The sequence below is a fragment of the Petaurus breviceps genome, unplaced genomic scaffold, assembly GCF_028583685.1.
Source record: "Petaurus breviceps papuanus isolate PSGF00001 unplaced genomic scaffold, PetGlider_PUasm1.0 185, whole genome shotgun sequence".
In the NCBI taxonomy this organism is placed as follows: domain Eukaryota; kingdom Metazoa; phylum Chordata; class Mammalia; order Diprotodontia; family Petauridae; genus Petaurus; species Petaurus breviceps.
The window spans coordinates 18,865,465-18,888,541 of NW_027185797.1; the positions used below are offsets into that span (position 1 = coordinate 18,865,465).

At 40.5% G+C, this 23,077-nt stretch overlaps 1 protein-coding gene across 9 annotated transcripts in view; it reads right to left on the reverse strand.

Moving 5' to 3' along the window:
* Nucleotides 1-1,538: 1,538 nt before the first annotated feature.
* The window catches only part of NEK10 (NIMA related kinase 10), a 211,086-nt gene continuing 189,547 nt past the window's right edge, over nucleotides 1,539-23,077 (reverse strand). For all 9 annotated transcript variants that reach the window (XM_069088526.1, XM_069088523.1, XM_069088527.1 and 6 more), the window contains 5 exons: nucleotides 21,422-21,532; nucleotides 12,790-12,898; nucleotides 11,143-11,195; nucleotides 10,993-11,048; nucleotides 1,539-5,057 (listed from right to left, as the gene is read on the reverse strand). In XM_069088526.1, coding sequence (XP_068944627.1) covers nucleotides 5,009-5,057; nucleotides 10,993-11,048; nucleotides 11,143-11,195; nucleotides 12,790-12,898; nucleotides 21,422-21,532 — 378 coding nt within the window. In that variant the 3' untranslated portion in view covers nucleotides 1,539-5,008. The remainder of the gene's footprint in view (nucleotides 5,058-10,992; nucleotides 11,049-11,142; nucleotides 11,196-12,789; nucleotides 12,899-21,421; nucleotides 21,533-23,077) is intronic.

Consider the following 23,077-nt stretch of genomic DNA (forward strand, 5'->3'; position numbering starts at 1 on the left):
GGTAATATTTCTGTGGTATTTAATCCACTGCTCCTACCTCTACAGAAATGACTTGGGAAATAGGGCAAAGAATCTTCCCCACTTCATAGCAAGTTGCTTCATAATTCCAGGCAACTGTTACATTTTCTGTTGAAAATTGAATTATTGACATAGTTAATTGCAGTCTATTTTTAGCACCAGAAACAGGTACTATTCTAAAAAATTCCAGTAATAGCTGCCGAGGAGACTGCTGTGTTTATGAGTGAGCAAGCTTTAAAGAAAAAACCTAATAGCTATTTATCATGGATCGACCCACTGGCACAACAAATCTGCAGTGCTCATTAGTCTTCTATTCAGAATAGTAAAGTCCTTTTTATTCCTCTTGTAGATCTCAAAAAATATCACAGCAAAAAAAATATAATCAACAATAATGTCTTTTTGACTATGTATAATTTAACTATAAAGACACAGAAGTTTCCAGGAAACATTCAAATCTTCTTATCAATGTAAAAAGCAGTATTAACGGATACATGTGCTGTATACAATAGCACTGGAGTTGAAAAACAAAATTTAGCTAAATTTCATGAATGGAATATGCAAATTTTTCATTAGAATAATACAATTTAGGTGGTATGTGGAGATATATGTATATGCTACATAAAAAATTTATTATGTACATACAGATGTGTGTATATGTACACATATACATATATCCTTACATGGATGTATATCTTTCTTGCCTTCTTGGTGTGTGCATGTCTACATAAATCAAAGCAATTATGTGCATATGTATGTACACATGACCAATAATTGTACTCAGAAGTCAAAAATAAAAAGGTGACTATCTAGAGGGAGTTTCACCTAAGCATCTAAGGTCAAGAGATGGGACCATTCATCATTTTTTGGTTTGGGGTTCCCTACAGTTGAACTCCACGGTGTCTCTGAGGAGTTCCTTTGACCATGCCCTTTTTGCATTAACAACATCTGCTCTGTGCTCTAGCAAATAAATATGGCAAAAAAGCAAGATGCAAGCAAAGAAAAAGTATCTAAAAGAGTCAAGTTTCTGCCTTCGTACAGAAGGCTGAAGTTATTTCCGGAGGAATTAAGGCTAGAAAAAAATTAAACCAAAAAAAAAAAAAAAAAAACAAAGCATAGCCAGAACCTATTTCCTCTCCTATTGGCCCTCCCACTGGAAAAAAGCACATCTAAGGAAACCAATGACAAAGGATGTGGCTGTTTTATCTGTATAATACTGATCAAAGGCAACCATGCAATATCACGGTCCATCGCACATGAAAAATATTCGTGGTGATCATTGGTGAACATTTGTGGCACAGTCTGAAAACACCCCAGATGAAGTCCTGCATCTGAGCATCAAAATTCATCTCATCTAGTCAGCTGAATGCAGGTATCCTGAGGATATAACATTGACCCCCTAGTCAACAGCCCTACACATTGTAATGTTTGGGGCAACTTAACAATTGTATGATAAGCAAAGTCCTGTTTGTCAAGGAAATAAGAATGTCAATTAACATCAAAAGCCATTGAGAATATCCACATTCAATGTAAGCACTTCTTCAGCAAGTTTCCCAAAATATTTAACCATTAATCTTTGGCAGGGTCTGAGTTATTGTTACTAATGACAGTTTAGCCATAAGGGTCTTGCAGAGCAAATATGGGAGAGATGACAATTTTAATGGCCAACAAGCAGGTATAACTGTCACAGTCACTTCATTGGGAATGGAATATCTGGACTTCAAAAAGTAAAATAAGGTTCAAGAGCACATATTCAGACCTAGCTGATGGATCAAAACATAATTAACTGAAGCATCTGTGAATCAAAAGTGATCCCAAAAGACTGATTTGTATTCTATCCATACAAAGTTAAGTTCCTTTGAATTACATGAACTAAGTGGGTTTTCACAGCACAACAAATAATTACAAATTATACAGAAGAGAGAGGCAAAATAAAAGAGAAATTCAATCAATAAAAGATTATCAAGACTTTCCCAGCTCAACTTGTTCACACAGAAAGACGATTAAAATAGCCAAAAGCAAAATTAATAGACTTTCGCTACAAGCCAGCCTCTCCTCGTGTTAGGGAGTCAGTGAGGTCTTTGGAGAAGTTAGAGCACCTCTGGCAGGCCCTTGGGATACAAATCAATGCATTAAGCAGTAAGTAGTACCCAACTTCTCTCTAGCCAGCTTATGCCCAAGGAGAATTATACATTTGTCTTATAATGGTAGTATTAGGGGTCATCTGAAAAACCAGCTCTCTTTTAGAAGAAAAGGCATAGACATACAGGCATAGAAGGGCAGAAAACTATAGCTGGGCAGGGGATTCACTGGTTTTGTTGTTGTTTATGCTTTTCGTTCCCCCTTTTTACTTAGAAGAGTTGTAATTTCTGGTATACTCAATGACACTGGATGGGTCTAAACACTTGTGCACTTCCAGAAAAATAGTCATTCATTTACTCCCATATCAATAATAGCAAATGCACCCATTCACAAAACAACAACAAAACACTGGGAAAAAATTTTAGTGGAAGTAGGGGTCACTTTCTTAAAGTCTGAGGTCTGGATTCTGCACTTTGACAACAGGTTGGAAGGGGTTATCATTTCAATCACTGCTCTTGTCCATCACTCCTACCTAAGGAGACCACTTAGGAGCCCCAAGCTCAGGATGCACAGAACAAGGAGAAGCACTTGCCTTTTGTCCCATAGTAAGGTTCTGGGCTTCTAGCTTTGCCTGGGCTTTCGTGGGCTGCCAGGGACCACATGGAAGAGGATCAAAGAAGGAAACCCTGAGGTTGCAACTTAAACAAAAACTAATGATTGAAGGACAGGATGTGGATGGGCAAAATGAGGTCATCATAGCCTTTGACCTTACATTTTGATTGACAAAGGGATGAAGAACTCTCATCATGCCCAGGATCTGGAAATGGTCGATCATCCCTTGATCATTGAAATAACGGAATAAGTGACTTGCTGGGGTCACTTCTCATCCCCATCCATAGAAATCAAAAGACTTATGTTTTCAGATTTGTGTGCACCCCTTGACCAATCCAGATTCTCATGTGTCTGCTTCTAGGTGAAAAACATACATAAAATAAAATCACTTATGCGGACAAGGTGTGACCAAAGAAGTCAGAGACAGGGAGAGAAAAAAGCTTGATCATGCAGATATTTTAAACACTATTCTCCCCCCACAAATCTGGATTCTTTAATCATGTAATTGGGCTGCTGTGGGTCAAACCTGATGCCCCAAGGAACTTTGTTGGCATCAAACAGGAAGACTTCTCACATGATCACTCAACTCAGCTCTGCCATGATCAGGCAGTGGCAGGCCTTTGGAAGCTCAGACTAAACCTTCTTTTGTTCTTACTATTGCATTTTTTTAAAAGAGCATTTCCAATAACCTTGGAGATAATAGCTCTTATTTTAAAATATAGTGCCATTGTATTAATCAATTTGGTAACAAGATTCCCATTGATATCCCCCCAGGGGTATAAGTGCAAACTTTATGGGAATGAATATATATTTTTAAATATAAAAAAATCAGTTAAAATATGTATCAGATCACAGTAAGAGAATTATCACATTACATGGGTCATTCTCTTTAGGACATTTTAAAATAGAGAATAAACTAAATAGATATAGTAGTTTAGTAATATATAATCAGCCAAATCCTTTCCCTACTGTGCAAAAGTAAAAATGCAAATACATATTTCAGAAAGTCAGCAAAGGGTTCTTACATGAAAGAAGTATTTAGGCCCACTTTACTATGACATATTTAAAAGTACTTGAAGGTTATTAAAAGGATACCTAGTATCCTGTAGTAAGGAAGCTCTGACTTGGCATGGGAAGTTTTTACAAAGCCTTGTCAAGATACACTGTAATTATACAGGAAGCAGTGTGTATACACATGTATCTATGTACACATATGCACCCAAAATGATCATGTTAAAACTGTATCTTATAGTCAACAGCCAGACTTATACAGGGATGTGTCGCTGTTTGGCATTTTGATATTCTGATACATAAATATATACACACAAATCGCATGTGTTACACATATGACAATATACATGTATGTTATTCTTTTCACTAGTTCACACTGGATACAAGAATGTAATATTCATTACACAATAATTTTCTTTTTAAACAACTGTTTAAACTTCAGAAGGGTGGGTCGTGGAGTCAGGACAGTCAGAGCTCAATGATGGAGTGGACATCTTTTCAATTTTCATTAAGTCCTGCAGCTTTGATAAGCAGCAAAGCATTCCTTTCATCTGGCTATTTATTTTTTAGGTAAACATAAGATATCTCTATATATACACATTTATATATACATACATATGCACACTGTACATGAATATAATCTACTCTTCTGGCCCAAAATGTATAAATTGACAGTTATTCTCCAAAGCTGGACGGCTTGCAAATACTGTCTACACTGTATCAAGTCTGAAGTTTACTAGCACCCAGGTAGTTGATATCAAGCCAATCTTTCATTTAAATTGCAAACTGCAGTTTTGAATTTCTATTAAAGTTATCATTGGATACAGTGACTCTCCCAATTTGTTATTCGGATCTTATGGGTCTTTTTTTTCTTTTTCAAATCTATCCCTATTTTTTATACAAGGAAGGTACATGCCCTTAAACACACAGTTCCAGTAATCCTGAGTATCAAATCATTGTTTAAAAAAATAGGAAAGACTTTTTTTTTAATGGAAGAAAGTTCTGTTGAGGAATGTTTCCTCCCAGCAAATAAAACTTGCGGCATTCTGACTGACAAGCAGGCACAGAGCTCCCTGCAGAGACCAGAGCAGCCATGGATGGCAGCCATATACCCCACACATCAAGAACCCAGAAAGGCATCCTGGATTCATTGCAGTGTTGGTATCTTCTCTTCAATACCCTTTAGGCAGAGCTTATTCCTTCAGCCATCACACAGTAATAACTGAAGTCCTGGCAGGTTAACTTCATTGGGAAAAACAAACCCCAGTCCACTCAAAACAGAGGTTTTTCATCTTTTAGTTGGATAATTCTTCGTTCCCCATGGATAAGAATGATACCTAAAAGGAAAAAGAGTCTCCAGTGAGAAATACCTGAGTGCACACTTTCTTTACTGATATTAGGGGAGGCAGCCCTGCCTCTCTGCTCGAAGAGACTTCTACTGGGAGTCAGAAGATGGGAGGTCAAGTCCCTGCTCATGACTCATTACTGCCATCTAACCTCCTTGAGCCTCCATCTCCTTAATAGAGATATTACTTACATCACATCAAAGTTCTTTCCAAACTCTAAAGTTCCATATTGAGGGGAACTCTTATTAGGAGGCCATTAATGAAAACACAGTCTTGAAGATAGCAATGGAAATTTCTGAGAAAGACCAATCTTTTGCTGAATGTGAATCCTAAAGGGTCTTTCAGAAAGGAAAATGTTGATTCTGTTCACTTAAATTGAAAATAATGAAGCAGTTCAAAGTGACTAGTAGATATCTGAATGTCAATAGACTTTAAAATGTGTTTTTACTTGCTGGGCAAGTCATTTTGGCAAAGGAAAGTATGCCAAGAGAGATATGCCTACTAGGCAAAGACTGCTTGGTGCCTTGCTGGGACTCAATAAATGTTGGTGATTTTTCCCTATCATAAAATAACCTCAGTGCATATTTTAAAGTTCATACACATATGTAGTTGACTCTACATAGATTGTCTCCTCTAATCGTACATAAATTTGGGAAGATTCTATACAAACAACAGCACCAATATGAAAATGGAGGATAAGAATGTTCTTTTCTTGGAATAATTAAATATATATGTATCCAAGTTCAACAGTAATGCTTACTGCAGGTGGTTTTAGAGTTCATAGCCAGATGGAAGAGTGGCATGGACACAGAACTCTGACCCTCACAGGCAAAAGATCTGGGTTCAAATCCTGGCTCTGATGTATTCGAGCTGATTCACTAGGGATACCTCTCACTACCTATTCATCTCTAAAATGGCGATTATATGCTATTTATCTTTAGGACTGGAAGGAGACTCCATTGTAAACCTTAATATATCCTATAAATATGAGCTATTATTATGGAAAGAGCTCCTAAAGGAAAAATAGTGAAACTAACTTTGCTCTTGGCTCCCTGATTTACCCACTGTGTAGCCTCATCTGGATCTATCCTCCCCCAGCACCGACATTCTGTTTTAGATCCTTCACTGACACTGTTTTCTCCTTCTTTCAATGAAAACACATCTCTTTGAGGGCCTATTCCCTCAAGCCCTACTGGATCATATTAAGGCATTAAGGCAGGATGTGTGCTTAATGGGTAACCATCTCCAAGATAAAAAACTTTTTTTCAACAGGAGCTCCCAGGGTCTTCCAAAAGGAATTTTAGATACCTCACGGTCCCTGATGGCCTTTGGGGCCCGACAGATTATCTAACATAGGAATGAACAATCTCTTCACTCCACAGGTAAAAACCAGACAGAAAACCTCCAGAAAAATCCCCAAAAATCATCCAGGCTTGGCTAAGAGATTTTCAGCTAACAGGAAACTGAGGCAACTTCAGGGAATAACTCTCACTGTTAGAACAAGCTTTTCTTGACATCAAGCCTAAATCTGCCTTTACTGTAACTTTTACAACCCATAGCTCTGAGTGCTGCAGGGAATAAGCAGGGCAAGTTAGATCCACTGGTCACGTGACAGGCCTTCAAACACTTGACAGCTTCTTCCTCCCAGGGATGCGGCTCAAGCACCACTTTCTACCACCAGGTCCTCTGTGATCCAACAACTGCCAGTGCTCCCCCTCCCCAAATACCTTGGGCTGAACTGCCCTCTATTTGCCTGCTTTTGTTTCCTTTATATTTAATCTGTACAGATTTCAATGCATACTTCTTCCCCTGCCTCCCCCGTCCCCCCCCCCCCCCCCGGAATGTAAGAGAGTAGAAATTATTTCTTTTATTGCATTGGAATCCACAATGTCCAGAATTGTGCCCAGCACATAGCAGACACTTAGTAAATGCTTATTAAATTAAGTGACCGACTGGCATGTTCAACACATCCTCTCTAGCTTCAGTCCTCATGGAGTATATCATTCTGCCCCAAAAGCTTCCAGGCCTGAGCATAAAAGCCAGCTTGGTTCAGGCATATCATCTATATCTAGACTTACATATATCTAGTATAGAACATATAAGTATACATGTGTACATAGGCTTAGGATACCATATGTAATAGTGTACGCATATTATATATACACGGATATATTCAATTTATATTTTGTATATATAATATACAAGCATATATCTATATATGTCTTTCTCTGTGTGTGTTCTCTCTTTCTCCCCTCCTTCTTTCCCCCCTTACTGGCTCTAACACTGACTTCCTGAGGACAGGGCTTGTTACTTTTATTTGCCTTTGTATTCTCGGTTCCTGGCACAGTCCTTGGCATGTGGCTTAATAAATTGTTGATTGACTGATTTATAGGGTAATTCTAGCCTATTTTTCTTATTCCCTCCCATGCTGCATCCTGGTCTCTCTTCTTATATCAGGCTCACTTGCTCAAGGTCTCAATGTAATTTTTAGAGCTGGAAGGGGCCTTGGAAATAATGTAGGTCCCTTTCCGCTCCCACTGGAAAGAGGATGGATTGAGACCTGTATTAATTATGGATCATATTCAGTCACACAGCTGGAAATCAAGGCCCCTAAGCCTTGGTCCATCGTACTTTTCCCTTACCACTCACTCCTAATCCAAAATATTTTTTTTCTCTCTGGAACATCCTCCCCCAGAAGCAGGCAAAAAATATCCTGTCCAGTTATTTCTGGAAAATCCCAATGGACCTGTGACTTTTTTCCCTGATGTGAGAACTCCCTCCAGGACATAGATTTCAAAATGTCCGTGATTTGGTAACTGAGCCTTAGTGAGTGGCCTGAAGCCTAAAGAAACCAAGTGACCTGCCCAAGGTCACATAAGTAATGAGTATCAGAGACAGGATTTCAACCCAAGAATTGGTGGCTGTAGGCCCAGCAGTGCCCTAGCCACTAAGCCAGACTGACCCTTCTCTGCCCCTCCCCCCTCCTGAGTCTCCCCAGCCCCTCGTCATCAGAACAGGAAACTAGTGATTTCTAACAAGTTTGGGTTTCCAGCTGTCTTCAAGCCCTACAATGGATATAGTCTTTATTTATCTAAAAACAAACACCTTATTGATGAATTCATGTCTCAGCCTCATGCTCTTGGTCTACTCAGTTGAGTGCCTTGAACTGCAAACTTCCCGAAGGCAGAGTCCACTTAGTGTGGGGCTTCTCGAATCCCCTCTGTAGAGGGTTTCTTTGGAAGCCCACATGGAACACTTGACATTAAGTCAACAATCTGATATTATCAACTAAAACCATAGATTAGGAGTCCCCAGACCTAGAACTGGAAGGGACCTCTCCTTTTCAGCCCTTAAAGACCAAGGCCAGAGAAAGGAAATGGGCTGGGACCTGAATTAGGTGTCCTGACTCCAATTCTGATCTTCATCTACTCCAAACCCTTTGATAAAGGTCAGAGGAGTTGGGTGGGTGAAAGTGGGAACACTTCTTTAAGACACAGTAAGGAGGAATACATTTCTCAATTACATATGAATTTTAAAGACTGCCTCCCTATCTTCATGGTGTTTCCAGAGTTTGTCTGTAGAGAAAATACCAGAGTGACAGCTGATATTTTGAAAAAATTGGTTGCAGCATTTTTCTCTGTTTATGGATGATTAGCTATTTCTAATTGGAACCTGTCCCATTTCTTGGCAATTAATGGCCACTTGTAAACAACTGATGGCTTTAGGCAGAGTCAAGGGTTATTGTTCTCAGTTAGTGATTAGCTCCCAAGAAATATCCTGCCTAGGAGCTGCAAGCTAGAGGAGGAAAACATGGAAATATAAGGACCTGGGAGCAAATCAAAACAAGGATGTGACCAGCTTATTATAGGAGTCTGGTGCTGTGAGCCATGTTTCCCATTCCATTCAGCTCAGAACTTTGGTATGTCACATTCATCATCTTTCTATGAGACATTATCATCTCTTTATCACAGTGAGGAAAAATGTTCTCTTCTTCGTGTGTTCCAGAACAAGGATGTCAAACCATACCACAAATCCAAGGGCGGCTTCAGGCTTGCCACAGGCTCACAGAGCGTATGGCCAGCAGTCCTTCAATTCAGACGTAAAGGGTATTGGATCAACAGATCTTTCTGATGGTAAGCAGAGTATCTTGTCTGAACATAATTGTGTGTATGCTATTTCCCCTAATAGACTGGGGGCTCCAGGTGAAGGAGGATAATAAGCATATATTAAGTGCCCACTGTATGTACCAGGCACTCTGCTAAGCACTTTATTGCAAGGTAGCTGCTGTTATTACCCCCTTTGCTATTTCTTCTGGGTTTTGAGAATAAGATGGGCTTGAGACTTGTGGCCTCAACAGGAATTCAGTTTAAAAAGTTTATCATCATTCCCCTGCAATTTTAAGCAGGTTCCAACTTCAAGTTAGGAGGTATTTCAAATCAAGGACCCAGGAGGCTGGTGTCATCCAGGGAAGGCTGGACGTGCCAAGCCTCTGAGGAGCAATTGTGTATTAGTACTGCATTTCAGGACTGTACTGGGTAGAAAGGAAAAGTCAATTATTCAGCCAACACTCCAGGGAAGGTGGGCGGGTGGTGGTGGCGGTAATTTCTTATAACGATATATCTTTGGAGAACACGAATTACTCATCCCTTCTCTGAACAATCATAACAAATCCACATTTATAGAAGTAGTATTTTGGAAATAAATCATCAAACCAAGAGAGTAGTTGAGTAATCTCAGACATATGAGATTCATGAGAAAATCTTTGCAGAGGAGAGATAACAGCAGTCAAGAATTTAACCATCTCTCCAAAGATGTTTTTTTTTAAAAATCACCTAATGGCCTTAAGGTGCTTCTTTCTTTCATTCTTTTGTGGGGAGTGTTGACCTGAAAGGGTGGGCAGCATGGCCAAATGAGCAGCCTTGGAGTCTTCCTAGGACAAGGTTCAAATTCTACCCTGAGTTATAGTGATCAGTGAATATGCGTGTAAGTGTATAAGTAACTTAACGAGCAGTGGATTGAGTATGAAATTGAGACAAGGTGGTCTAGGCAACGGGACAAGCCAACACGCACTGATTAAGTTCCTGCTATGTGCCAAGCACTGTGCCAAGTGCTGGGGATGCCAACAAGGACAAAAGACAGTCTGCTCTCAAGGAGCCCATGGTCCAAAGCGGGAGACAACATGCAAACAATGAGGCATGAACTGAACTGAAGTCCTTGGATTGGATGAACTTGAGGTTCTAGAATTCTATGAAGCTAAAAAGTTGGTCTGCCAGTGTCACTGAGAGTGATAGAATAAAGAAATTCAATGAGAAACTAGTAGAATCTTTGTAGATCACAAACAATATTTATAATTGAACACGGCCTACAACTCAACAGTATCTGAGATTTTTAATTATATTTAGAGAATGGCTGTCTATATTAGCAAACCTTCCCACCCCCAACCAGTATATCTTAATTCTCTTCATACTGGTTCCTTTTATAGCACACTTGTGTGTGTGTGTGTGTGTGTGTGTGTGTGTGATTTCTAAATGAGGAATAAAGTATGCTATTTTGGGTTTTGGAAACATGAATTTACAATCCTTCAAGAGGAATGAGAGAAAAAACTCCTAATAAGATGCCTGGCTTGGAAGTGCCTTTTATTCAATTCCATTTATTTTTTTTAATGGAATACAAGTAATGAGGCAAAATTACAACTGAGTGATCACCATCTTTCTGTTTCAATAGAGAATATGGCAGATGCGTCCACAACAAAGAGCTGACAAAAATCTCTCATCCATGGTTTTATCTAGTCTAGGCCAATATATTTTTTAAATGATTTCCAATGAAAATTGGGAAAAGAAAGCTGAAATTGAAGACATAAATCAGATTCATCAGTCCACTCTCCCGATTCCTCTTTCCTATTTTCAAAGTAAATGCCAGATCTCACCTGTTAGAAGTAAAATTGTAATAGCCACTTTCTTCCAGGACCTCTTCAATTACAGTCTAGAGGTGAAGGAAATTCGGTTCAGTCACCATTGCTCATGGAGTGAAAAGTCAACAACAAAACCATATTATTGTTCAAAGGCAATGACCTGACCTGCATCTGTTCGTAGGTTATTCCCTCCTCCAGATCAAAGCTGTTAGGAAGCCCTGAAATAGTGAAATGATATCAGGTAACTGAGCATTAGAAGTCTGACTGAGGTTAAGATGAAATTTTATAGTAATTGGGACATGATTGTAGGGGAAATAGAGTCATTTCTTAAAGACAAAAATGGGGACTTTTAATTTCTCCTATTATATCAATCATAATGTTAATATGAAAAGGTAAAGAAGGAATTTCTATTGCAAAAAAAAGACTCCTTACCCATTGCTAAGTAAATAAACTAGAGACTAGTTCCCAGAGTCAGACTGTCAAAGACTGCCTTGCTTAGCTATAGAAACCCCATGCAACCAATAAGGCGCACAAATGAGGCATATACTTGGCAGGAAAAGAATCTGGAGGAAATCAAGGGGGAACGATGAAAAGCAGCTGAGCCTTTTGTGTGGTTGCCTGGAGGGGAATCAAACCCAGTTTAAATGGCCACCGGAAGGAGCTTCCAAGTTTTAAAAACAAAACCCAAACCCCAACACTCTTGTTCTTGGTAGTTTCATTTCCTTCCCCCATGTGGCCATGACATAATAGGCCCTGACCTCCTTCTGGAACCCAGGGCTGGGTCACTGTGCCTAAAGGGAGCCTAGAAAGCCCTTGGAAAAGAGAGTGCTGGTCTCCTTTATCTCCTCAGAGTATTCCTGGCCTGAAATCCATTCATTTGCCTTAAAAAGAATCAGAGACAAGCTGCCATGCTCCCCTCATGACCTGGACCTGAGGTGCCACTGGTTTCCCTAAGCTCCTCATTTTAGAACCTAAGCCAAACTGATTACCTTTGGCCAAGACTTTAAGAATATTGGGGAAATACTGCAGTAGCTATTACAAAACCTAGAAAAAAAATCAGTCGTTTGAGGAGTGGGACTGAGTTGTCTGATGGCTAGAGCACAACAAAACCCCCTTGTGCTTTCTAAACCCTGCAAGACAGTCCTGATTCCAGAGCAAGCATCACCATTTAAAGAACTTCAAAGACTGGGGAAGGGTCTGAAGGCTCAGAGCCACCTTCTCACAGTCTTGTGAGTGCTAAATCCACACAGGAAATGTTCAGAAACAATTCTGTTAGGCCCCGGATTCAAATCCTCCTCAACCCACTCAGGGCCTGACTAGCCCCACCCTTCCCTCCTCTTCCTCATCTCTCTCTGTCTCTTGGGAATTTCACCTCATAGACATTTCATCACAGACCGAGAAAGAGGAGAAGCAAAGCAAAGCAACCAGATTTTCTATTAAGCTTGGAGCGCTAATAAATGACCAAGGAACACAGGATGCTAAGAGCTGGGACTTGGAGCTGGAAGGGGCCCCAGGGGCCCCTGTCAGGTCCCAGAAGCTAAGCGACTTTGCCTGGGGTCCCTGAGGTAATGAGGATGAAACATGAAGGTTAAAAGAATATCAGGTAAATTTCAACGGGTCTGAATTAGAAGTGATATCCCCACCCCCTCTGATTCTGTCCTGTCTTCCTTGTTGCCATGGATAGTCAAGAACTGGTTCTGTTTTCCTTTCCTTCTGAGCTAAATTCTCTTTACTGAAAACTGCCAATCAAAACAACATATTTCCCAGCAGAAAAGTAGATTTCAAAGTATGTTCTCAGCACGAAATCATTACCTGTCCTGTCATTTGGGGATAGGGTATTTCCACCTGATGAATGCAGTAATAAATGACAATCTGCTGTAAAAAAGTTTGGTTCGATTGGCTCTGGAGATCCTTGGGACAGCTGAAAAGCAAAATAAAAGGATAAGCAGAAGAATTTTCTCCAACCCAAATGGGGTGAGATTCATAGGGCTTTTCATTTCTTTGCGTTCGTGCACATAAGAGTCAGAGCTCTGTGGTTTTCAGTATCTTGTAAATAGATAAGAAAACATCTTCCTCCTTCCAGAGGTGCTTATCAGAAATTGGAGGCAGCCAAATCAAAGCAAGCTAGATGAGCCACTAGTCACAGGGGCAATAAAAAGTCCCAGGAACATTGTATTTTATGAATGCGAAATTTTTAAGTGGATAGAAATACAATCGTGTAGAGATGCAACCCCAAAGAAGGAGTGTTATCAGACGCAAGAGAAATAAATGCCAATTATTCAACAAGACAATCTCTTTGGCCCAAACCACATTTTCTTTCATTCACTTTCTCTGAAGAGTGATAGAGCATGGAAAACTGCATTTCTTAATACAGATTCTTCAAATTACTATTCACTAATTTTTGTCTAGAAACATTTTCCTCCTCTCACTTTGAATCTGCGCCTGACATGAGGCAAAATGATTCACTCCATGACAGAACTTATGAAAGCAGAAGTTACCGAGTCCCCTTCTCCACGAGTGAATCTTCGGGCCAGCTTTTTCACTTCTAAATAACAATTTCTCACCTCTCTTTTCCCCATTGGTGCCAAGCAGCTGCGGTGCTGGAGTCATTTCAGGTTTTCGAGTTAGTACATTTTTAATGTGAGTTCACAGGCACAAAGCAGCTGTAAGTTGGGCCATTCAGACAATGCAGCATAAATCAAGTCCTGCCTTGCCCTTTTCAAGGCAAGGTCCCAATTCATGACTTTCAAGCACATTGCTTCCTTACTGTACTCTGGGTACTGGTGATGCCCAATGCTTCTGCCTTTGCCAGATTCCAAGCTGCCCCAAAACACAATCCAGCCAGAAAGTAGGCATTTTTCTGTTCTTTTCTTAAATCTTGACATGCTCTCTTCTCCTATGCATCAAGAATTTTGCAAACCTAAAAGCACTACATAAATGCTAGTAGCTTTTCCTCCTTCTCCCTATCCTCCTCTCTTCTCCTTATCCTCCTGTCTTTTCCTCCTTTTTCTCCTTCTCTTCCTGTTCCTCTTCCTCCTCTTTATTCCCATTAGAATATGTGCTCATTGAGAACAGGAACTTTCTTACTTTTTTTATTTCTATCCCTAGAACACTTAGCATACTGTTTGGCACATACATGTCATCAAGACTGAATGCTTTTTACTGATTCATTCATTTGCCTTCAGGGGCATTTAAGGACCTGGAATTAATGGCAACTACTAAGTAACAGGATGGTATCCGGATAACATTGAAAACAGAAGGAAATTATAGGTAAGTTTTATTAATATTGCATAGGAAACCATCAAGGTACTCATCTGATAAGAGAGAGTGTGTGTGTGCGTGTGTGTGTGCATGTGCGTGTGCGTGTGTGTGTGTGTGTGTGTGTGTGTGTGTGTGTGTGTATGGAGGGAGAGAGGGAGAGAGAGAGAGCTTACTTCTACAGGGTCTATGCTTGAGGATACAAAAATACAATTGTAAACAAGCCAGTCCCAGTCCTTGGAGGCCTTAAGATAGAACAAAGCAGACTTGAACTCAAATAATGAGCATATTGGTTCAAACAAAACTTTCTCCACAAATCTTATGGCTCTTTGTACAAGGACTTTCTAATATTGTCCTTTCAGTGACTGGACATAAAAATACTTAGAATCATAGCTTCAGAGTTGGAAGGAACCTCAGAGGCCCCTACCTGAAAAAGAATTCCATGTACAACACATCCAGGTCATCCATCTAGCCTTTTCCTGGAGAGCTCCAAGGAGGTGGACCCCAGGGGCTCCGGAGGTGGACCCCAGGGGCTCTGGAGGCAGCCCAGTCACCTCCTCAGAGGTCAGAATGGATCCCTTTGCTGCCTCTGGCCATGGTGCTGAATCAGGGTGGTTTTTAGCTCTGTGCTTTGGGGCTCAACTTTGCCTCCCGTTTTGCTGGCTTCCTATAAAGTCTCAACTCAAACTCTACCTTCTGCAGGGGGCTTTCCCAGTCCCCTCCCCCCCAGCTGCTAGTGCCTTTCCTCTAAGATTACCTCCCACTTATGGTATAGAAAGAGATTTAGAGATAGAAGGATAGATTGGTCTTAGATATAAGTACGTAACTGTTTGAATTTTATCTCCCCATTAGAAAATGAGCTCTCTGAGGGCAGAGACTGTTTTTGCCTTTCTCTGTAATTCCAGTACTTATCACAGTTCCTGGCACATCCTAAGTGCTTAATAAATGTTTGCTGACTTGCCAAGACTGCCCTTCAAATACCTGCTAGTTATCATGTCTGTACCCTGTTCCCCAAGACTTCTCTTTTCCAGGCTAAACCACACTTGATCCTTCAATCAAGCCTCAAGGGGCATGGACTCAGGGACTTTCACTGTCCTGGATGTCCCCTGGATATGCCCCAGCTTTCCAAATCCACATAGGATTTAAGATAGATGAGTCCTGCAGGAGTATGTAGGATGGATTGAATGGCCTAGGGTAGTGTTGGGAGTCTAGAAACATAGATGCTGAAGACATTTTAATGGATAGATCTATTTAATGGATAGGTCTTGGTGTCTTCCTGGATGACATAGGTAGCATGAAACAGAGATGAGTCAAAGATGAAGAACTTGGGGGTGGTGGACTATGATAGACACAGAAGACTGAAAAGTCAGGAAGGGAAGCAGGTTTTAGCAGGAAATGATGAGGTGAGTGTGGGAAACAATGACATACAAGCAGAAATGCATTGAATGACACCGGAAATATGAGACTGGATGAGCAGGGGCACTTCTTTCAGGCATTATTAAACCAGAATATATAAAACTTTTATGATCGATGTTTTTTTTCACATGGGGGGATGCTATGATCCCAAACACATTTGAAGTCACTTAATAGAATCATAGCCTCACTGATTAGAGTCAGAAGGGACCTCTGAGATCATTACACTTGACCTTTGTAAAAAGAAATGGGAGGCCAGAGATAGATGTTCCTTGCCTGAGGTCACATACCTAATAAAAGGAAGTTGTCCATTTGAACGTGGGTCCTCTTAAAAAATCACTTCACAAATCCACAATTCCTCTAAAAGTATCTCTAACAGAATTTGAACTGGACAGCCCTGGATTCCTTCATCTCCAGAAAACCCATGCACTACATCTCGGTTGACCCAGAGATAGCTCTATTGTCCAGAGTTACCCCAAACTCTTAGACACAGCACATGACTTAGAAGGGCAGTTTGGGGAGCTAAAATGAACATCAGATCTGAAGTCTAAAGACCCAGATTCAAATCCAAACTCCACTATTCATAAGCTGAGCTGGTCACTTACTTCTTGGACCTTAGTTTCCTCACTTGTCAAACAATGGGGTTTGAGCCAGGTAATCTACACATCATCTTCCAGCTCTGCCTGTGAACTCAAAGATCAATACATTAAATATGCTGACATACTCATAACATACTTTTGTTGCTATTTAGTCCTGTCAGTTATGTCTGACTCTGTGACCCCATTTGATATTTCTGGGCAAGGATACTGGAGAAATTTAATGTTCTCTTCTCCAGCTCATTTGACAGATGAGGAAACTGAGGCAAACAGGGTTAAATGACTTGGCCAGTGTCACACAGCTAGTAAGGGTCTGAGATCAGATCTGAACTCAGGAAGATGAGTCTTCCTGCCCTCAGACTCAGCACTCTATTCACTGTACCACCTAGCTGTCCCATACTAACTTTACCAAAATACTATGCTTGGGTTTTGAATGATTCTATCTTAAAGAGAACTGTACAGTTTTAGTATTTAATAGTCAATTGATAAGTGTCCTTCATTAAAGACCTACTCTGATTTCAGGTTTTGGAAGGAAATAGACCTTAGACTTGGCCAGAGTTCTAGTAAGCTGGAATGGCCCTGTGACTGATGACATCTGTTGTCCAAGACCAGACTAGCCAACAGATTGGCAATTCACAAAAACTGACTGTTAAGTCAAAGAGGAGTTGCTATCTGTGTCAGAGGAAGGAGTGATCACATCAATGAAACCCTGACTCCTTGAAACACTGAAGGGTAATTTAAATTATAATGTTTTAGGAAAAGAACTACACTTTATAGGGAACCAAAAGCATCAAAAAAAAACCCAACTGGAGATAATGACAACTTTACTCATAGCAGAATTCATGTTACTGTATCTTGGTGACCTTATCACAAAAGAAGGGCATCGCTTGAAGCAGAAACTAATATACAAATTAGGAAGAATTTAATTTCCTATGTTCCGCTTCTGAAGGAAATTGGGCCACACTTAAATGAGAGCAGGGAGCAGAAACGAAAGGGTTTTGACAGGTATTGCTGCTTTCTCTCTCCCTCTCCATTATCCCCCCTTCTGCTTTTTACTGTATGTTCTCTCTTCTTTTCCTCTCTCTTCCTTAACTGACTTATGCCACTTTGAAAACATACTACATTATATTTTAATAGAAAACTATGTTTATGTGGGGCGGCTTGGTGGTACAGTGAATAGAGCACACTGGCCCTGGAGTCAGGAGGACCTGAGTTCAAATCAAGCCTCAGACACTTAACACAAAACTAGCCATGTGACCTTGGGCAAGTCACTTAAACCCAATTGCCCTACCTTCCCCCATCCAAAAAGCAAAAAGAAAAATGTAAAAAATGTATAAAAATTAAAAATACAGAAATATAAAAAATAAAACTATGTTTATGGAATGTTCCTGCTATTTCTCTTGCTTTCTAACAGTTTTTAAAATAATCATTGTCTATAACCATGGATACCAGAAGTCCCACACTTAGGTTCAAAAAATTGACTTGGGGGGGGGGTCATGGCTGGATACTAGTAGTTCATGTGGAAAGAAAAAAAATACTTGTTTGCATCAAAGTTTAATTTATGGAATTTAAGTGACTCAACAGGAGGCAGCAATGGGACACTATCGCCAAGAGGGTGATTCTAACCCTAATCTGGAGGCCTAACCGTTTAGAACATGGGAAGTGACGAGACACTTCCCACTGGAATCTGACCTGATCAAACCACCCGTTGCCTCTTTGTTAGGGAGAACACAGATAAGTTGGGGGGCACCCAGAGGTGTGAATTATAACATGTTGTAGGAGCTTCAAGACCATGCCAATGGAGGATCAAATAATGGAGCCGGGGTTAGCTTCCCTGGAGAAGAGAAGGCATGGGGTGGGAGAACATGATATCTGTCTTTACTCTTTTACCTGAAAAGCTCTCAGGTGGAACAGAGATTAGACTTGCTCCCTATTGCCTTGGACTGGATGACAAAATGGTTGGAGAAACTTCATAATAATTAGCGCCATCTAAAAATGGAATGGGCTAGGAGTTAATGGGTTTCCCATCACTGGAGACCTTCAAGCTAAGGCCAGATGGCTCTTTTCAGGGTATGCTGTGGAAGGGATTCCTGTTTGGGAACAGGTTGGAGTTGGTGGCCGCTGAGGTCTCTCTCAGCTCTGAGATTCTGGGATTCATCTGGGCTGAGTTTCTAGATGGATTAGAGCCACAATTATTTTCCTTGAAGCAGGGAAAAGCTACAGCCTCATGTCAAGGAGGGTCCTATATTTCAGCGATAAGGAGGGAGTAAGTATGCCCTGGCCCTGTTAGACAAAAGGGAAATTCTGTTTTTAGAAGCTTCACTGTATGATCATCATGGATTGACCCTATGGCCTTATACCTCTAGTGGTAGAAGGATTGGGCCATTAGGGAATTTGCTTAAGGGGGCACACTAAACGACAGGAATGAGTGATCTAGCTGACTATCAGGACAGTTTAGGGGCAGGATAGAAGAAGGAAGGGCACCAGTGAGACAGATTGCATGGCAAGTAGAATCTTCAAGGCAGAGTTTCGTTTTAGTTAAACCAAGAAGGTAGATGAAAAGACTAGGGCAATTTGTGGATAACAAAGTGGGAATTCTGAAGGGTCAAGTGGAATGGGCTAGACAATAGATGATCCAAGCTGTAGCAGAACTGGTAAGGCAGAAGGGTGACTGGAGGAAAAGGCATAAGGGCACAATGCTCGGGACCACTGGCTAGGACAATAGGACTTAGCTATGCTGGGCTCCCTGAGCAGAACCAGACTGCTAGAGGAAGGTGGAGCTCATCCTGCCTACAGTTCAAGGTCAGACTTAAAGCCTTGGTGTCACAGAGTACTGTGGCCTTCATTAGATTTCTCCTATACATTAGGTTGTTGGATTGAGAATCAAGCAAGCATAATCCTTCTCCCTCCTTTAATTTAAGGTTAGAACATCTACTGTATTAGGCACCCTATTAATCCTTGAGGCTATTCTCTGGCCACACTGAGATTTTCCATTTATATCTCCTAGATAACATATTATACCATGGGAGGGTGCTCTGGGCTATCCAGGCTTTTCCCTCAAACTGCTTTCCAAAGAATACCCAAAGCGCTTCTTGAGAGGCTAGCTCAGACTGCTTTATAAGATTGCAAAATGCAGACAAGCTGATCTCCAAGGTGGGCCCTCTCAAGGTACTCCACTTTCCTTTATAGTCTCCTAATTAATAGAATTTATGAATTAATGGAATTAATAGAAACCTACTCTCCGGTAGAGGTGGACACAGAAAAGCTGATGAAAAGAAAGATCCCCAGAGGAGAGCTATATGAGTTTCTTGGCCACCTAGCATATCAGTCACTGAGAGGAAGATGATATTTAATTAATGGTGAATGAACCAGGAAACTCAACCAACATAACAGGAGAGTGGATATGTATTTTTAAGTGGTACAAAGTCCTGGCATTCCAGAGAGCTGCCGTTCCAATCTGACTACCAGAGAAATTGGGAGCCAAGGTGTCTTTCATGCTATAAAACCAGCATTTGAATTATTCTGTAAGCCTGAGATTTTGCTGTATATCATTTTAATAAATATGAGATTTTTGCAAAATGCAATCTTTCCTCAGGAATTCTGGGCTTCTGACTGTTTAAAATATGTTTGCTGTGTATTCCTACTGCAGCATGTAAATACTGCAGAGTAAATAGCCAGAAACTCCTTTCCTCCTGTTTTGATCTCCTGTGGTTATGTTTCTATGCCCTACTCCCCAATCCAGCCCAGGAAAGAGGCAGGAGCTCTCTGATCTAGGCCGAGGTGGTTTTATGTTCTGTTTATCTGGAGCTGCCTACATTTTTACACTTCCCCTCTTTCAATATGGGCACCAGTAAAGCAAAACAAAGACAAAAACATTCTGTATCCATTCTTTTTCTCTTAATCAAAGAACTTATCCTACATCCCAAGTAACAAGGAGCAGTACACTTACCCACTGAGCTTGTGATGGGGAACAAGAGGCTTGGTAAGGAAAAACTAACCGATCAAGTTGGAAAGCTGTGCCCAAACTCATACACTCAAAAACTTGGAAGAAGAAAGTCTTTGGGCCTTAAGCTCCTTGAGCCTCAGTTTACTCAGCTATAAAATGGGGATACTGAAAACTGCAACATCTACTTCCCAGGGAAGTTGTGAGGACCAAATGATAAAATAAGGGGGAAGTGTTTTGTAAACCCCAAATCAGCCAATATTATGGCTAATGATCATGAAAATGACAAGCTCAAGTGGGACAAGAAGGAGAGAGCCAGGAAGACCTGATTTTGAATCTTTTCTTTGATAGTATTTCATGACAGGCCAAGCAGTTAGCCCTCTGCACTTCAGTGTCTCCATCTGTGAAATGAGGATAAAAATCTAATAATAACTCACAAGGTCGTTGTGAGATAATATATATGCAGGGTGTTTTACAAACCTTAATGCTCTCTATAAATGTTATCTACACTGTTGTTGTAATCATCATTACTCCTTCTCTGAATGGACTCACTGCACTGTGACTTGGGTCCATCTGAGAAGGTGAAATCTGGTGGTGCTTCCTCAAAATGGTGCCCTAGAAGAGGAGTGGTCTCCCCTGTCACTGGGTGGGCCCGGCCTCAGCTCTGCTTTTTTGGGTGGATTCTAAGCTTTAGCTTCCCCATCTGTAACACAAAGAAGCAGCCTACCCACCCAAGTGCAGCAAATCATACAATCTCAGAGCAGGAGATGGCCTTACAGGTCAACAACCATCCCCTCATCTGATGGATGAGAACACTGGGCTTCACACCTGGGAAATGACTTGTTCACCATCATTGGGGCAGCCCAGGAGCTAGAACTTTAGTCCTCTGGGTCATAGCCTAGTGAAGTCTCTGAATATTAGCAGCTAAAGGGGTAAAGTCTTTTTAAAATTATATTTACATAAAATAACAATTCAACTCTTCGGATTTCGTTTATCACTACAGTCTTCAAGGAATATGATACTACCTTCCCAGAAAGACAGTCGGAGATATCAAGGAGAGAATTTAAAATGTTGCTTTCCCTCTTTCTGCACCTCAAGCATCAAAGGTTGCCCTGTGCCCTGAACAGAAAAACAATGAGGGCATTTTGGGAAAGGGATCGAGTCTCCCTGCCCCCACCCCAATGCATTGTAGTTAATACCAAGAGAAGTTACTGCTAAATATAGAAGACTGTACCTTTTTAATTTCAGATTTCAGGTTACAAGGATTGCTCTGCTGGCTGAAGAGGGATTTCTTGAATCTCTCAATAACCCTTCTTTTCAAATTGTGGTGCAGAGCAGGAGGGAGCTGCAGGAAATGAGAAAACAACAATCATGACCTCATTGAGACAACCGCAGAGCAGCCTTGGAGGTCCTTTGGATGCAAAGGCTAGGTAATGATATTTAACAGCATTTGAATCAGAATTTGAACTTATTTCTTAGACTATGGGCTGATTATATAATTTTTAGTGCTATAGCCCTCAAACAGCATATGTATACATGTGTGTATATATATGTAGGTATGTATATATGGGTATATATGCACACATCTGTACATGTATACATGCAGACATATATACACTCTATATCTATTCTACATACTATACTATATATGCCCATATTGCCCATATACTGCACTATACTCTATATACTGCAAATATACATATATAATATGTGTATGTATATATATATTTATATATACAGTTTCTATATTTAAAACACTACTTTTATTTGCCTCTCACTTTTCATTTTACCAATGCCATGTCAACATTTGTCATAGCCAAACATGTCACTCCTTGATATTTCTCAAATACCTCACTCCATCTCTTATCTCCACACTTTTGAACTAACCATGCCCCATTCTTGGAAAGCCTTCCTTCTCACCTCTGCCTCTCAGAATCCCTAATTTCCTTCAAAGCTCAGCTCAAATGTCACTCTGTACATGAAGCCTTTTCTGATCCTAGTGCCTTCCCTCCAAAAAAATTGCCCTGCATTTATTTTGTATATATTTATATATGTACACATTGCCCCTCCCAGTTGAAAGGTAAGATCCTTGAAGGTTGACATTTTTTTTGTTTCAGTCTCTGTGTCCTTAGCACCTAGTACAGGGCATAAGAAATGCTTATTGATCAATTTTCATAGCATCCAAATGGGTCTTGCCTAAGTTCATCCAAAACCTAATTTACATACAGAGCCCCATCATCAAGACACAAGGTGGTGTTACATGTTTGCTAGGATAAAATGGGAACCACAAGGTCTCTTAGGGGTCAGGGAGGATTAAATCCAGAAAATGGGATCAAAGGACTTGGAACTTGAGGGGTTAAGCTGGATGGTCTCTGAGGTCCCCTCCAGCTCAAGGTCTACGACTTTAGGTCTATGATTTTATCAACACAGAAATTAAGTTTCAAACTAGGGAAGCAACTTGTCCAGAAATGCTCAGAAACCAGAATTTGAACCAATTTCCTTGAATTGGTTCCAAACACTTGTAATGTCATGCCAAGAAAAGGCAACTTCCCAAGGTTCAGAATACCAGCATAGGGGCTCTCCATTTTATTCAGTGACCAACCAAGAACAGAGAAGATCAAAACATGACATCATTCCAAATACAGAATTTACTAAGCGTGATTAAATAATCTCCAAGGACTACCCCACCCCAGGACCTTCCAATCATTCAATCAATTACAAAGTCTCTGTTCTAAATACTTCTCCACCCCTAGGCTGTACCTTCATTTAGTCCACCACAAAGCACAAAAAGGTCAAAAGTTCCCCACCCCTGGATCACAATTGAATCCACCCCAGAGTTATATCAAGTTTAAACACAGCACTTAATACCCAAATGGAGGTCTTTTCTTCA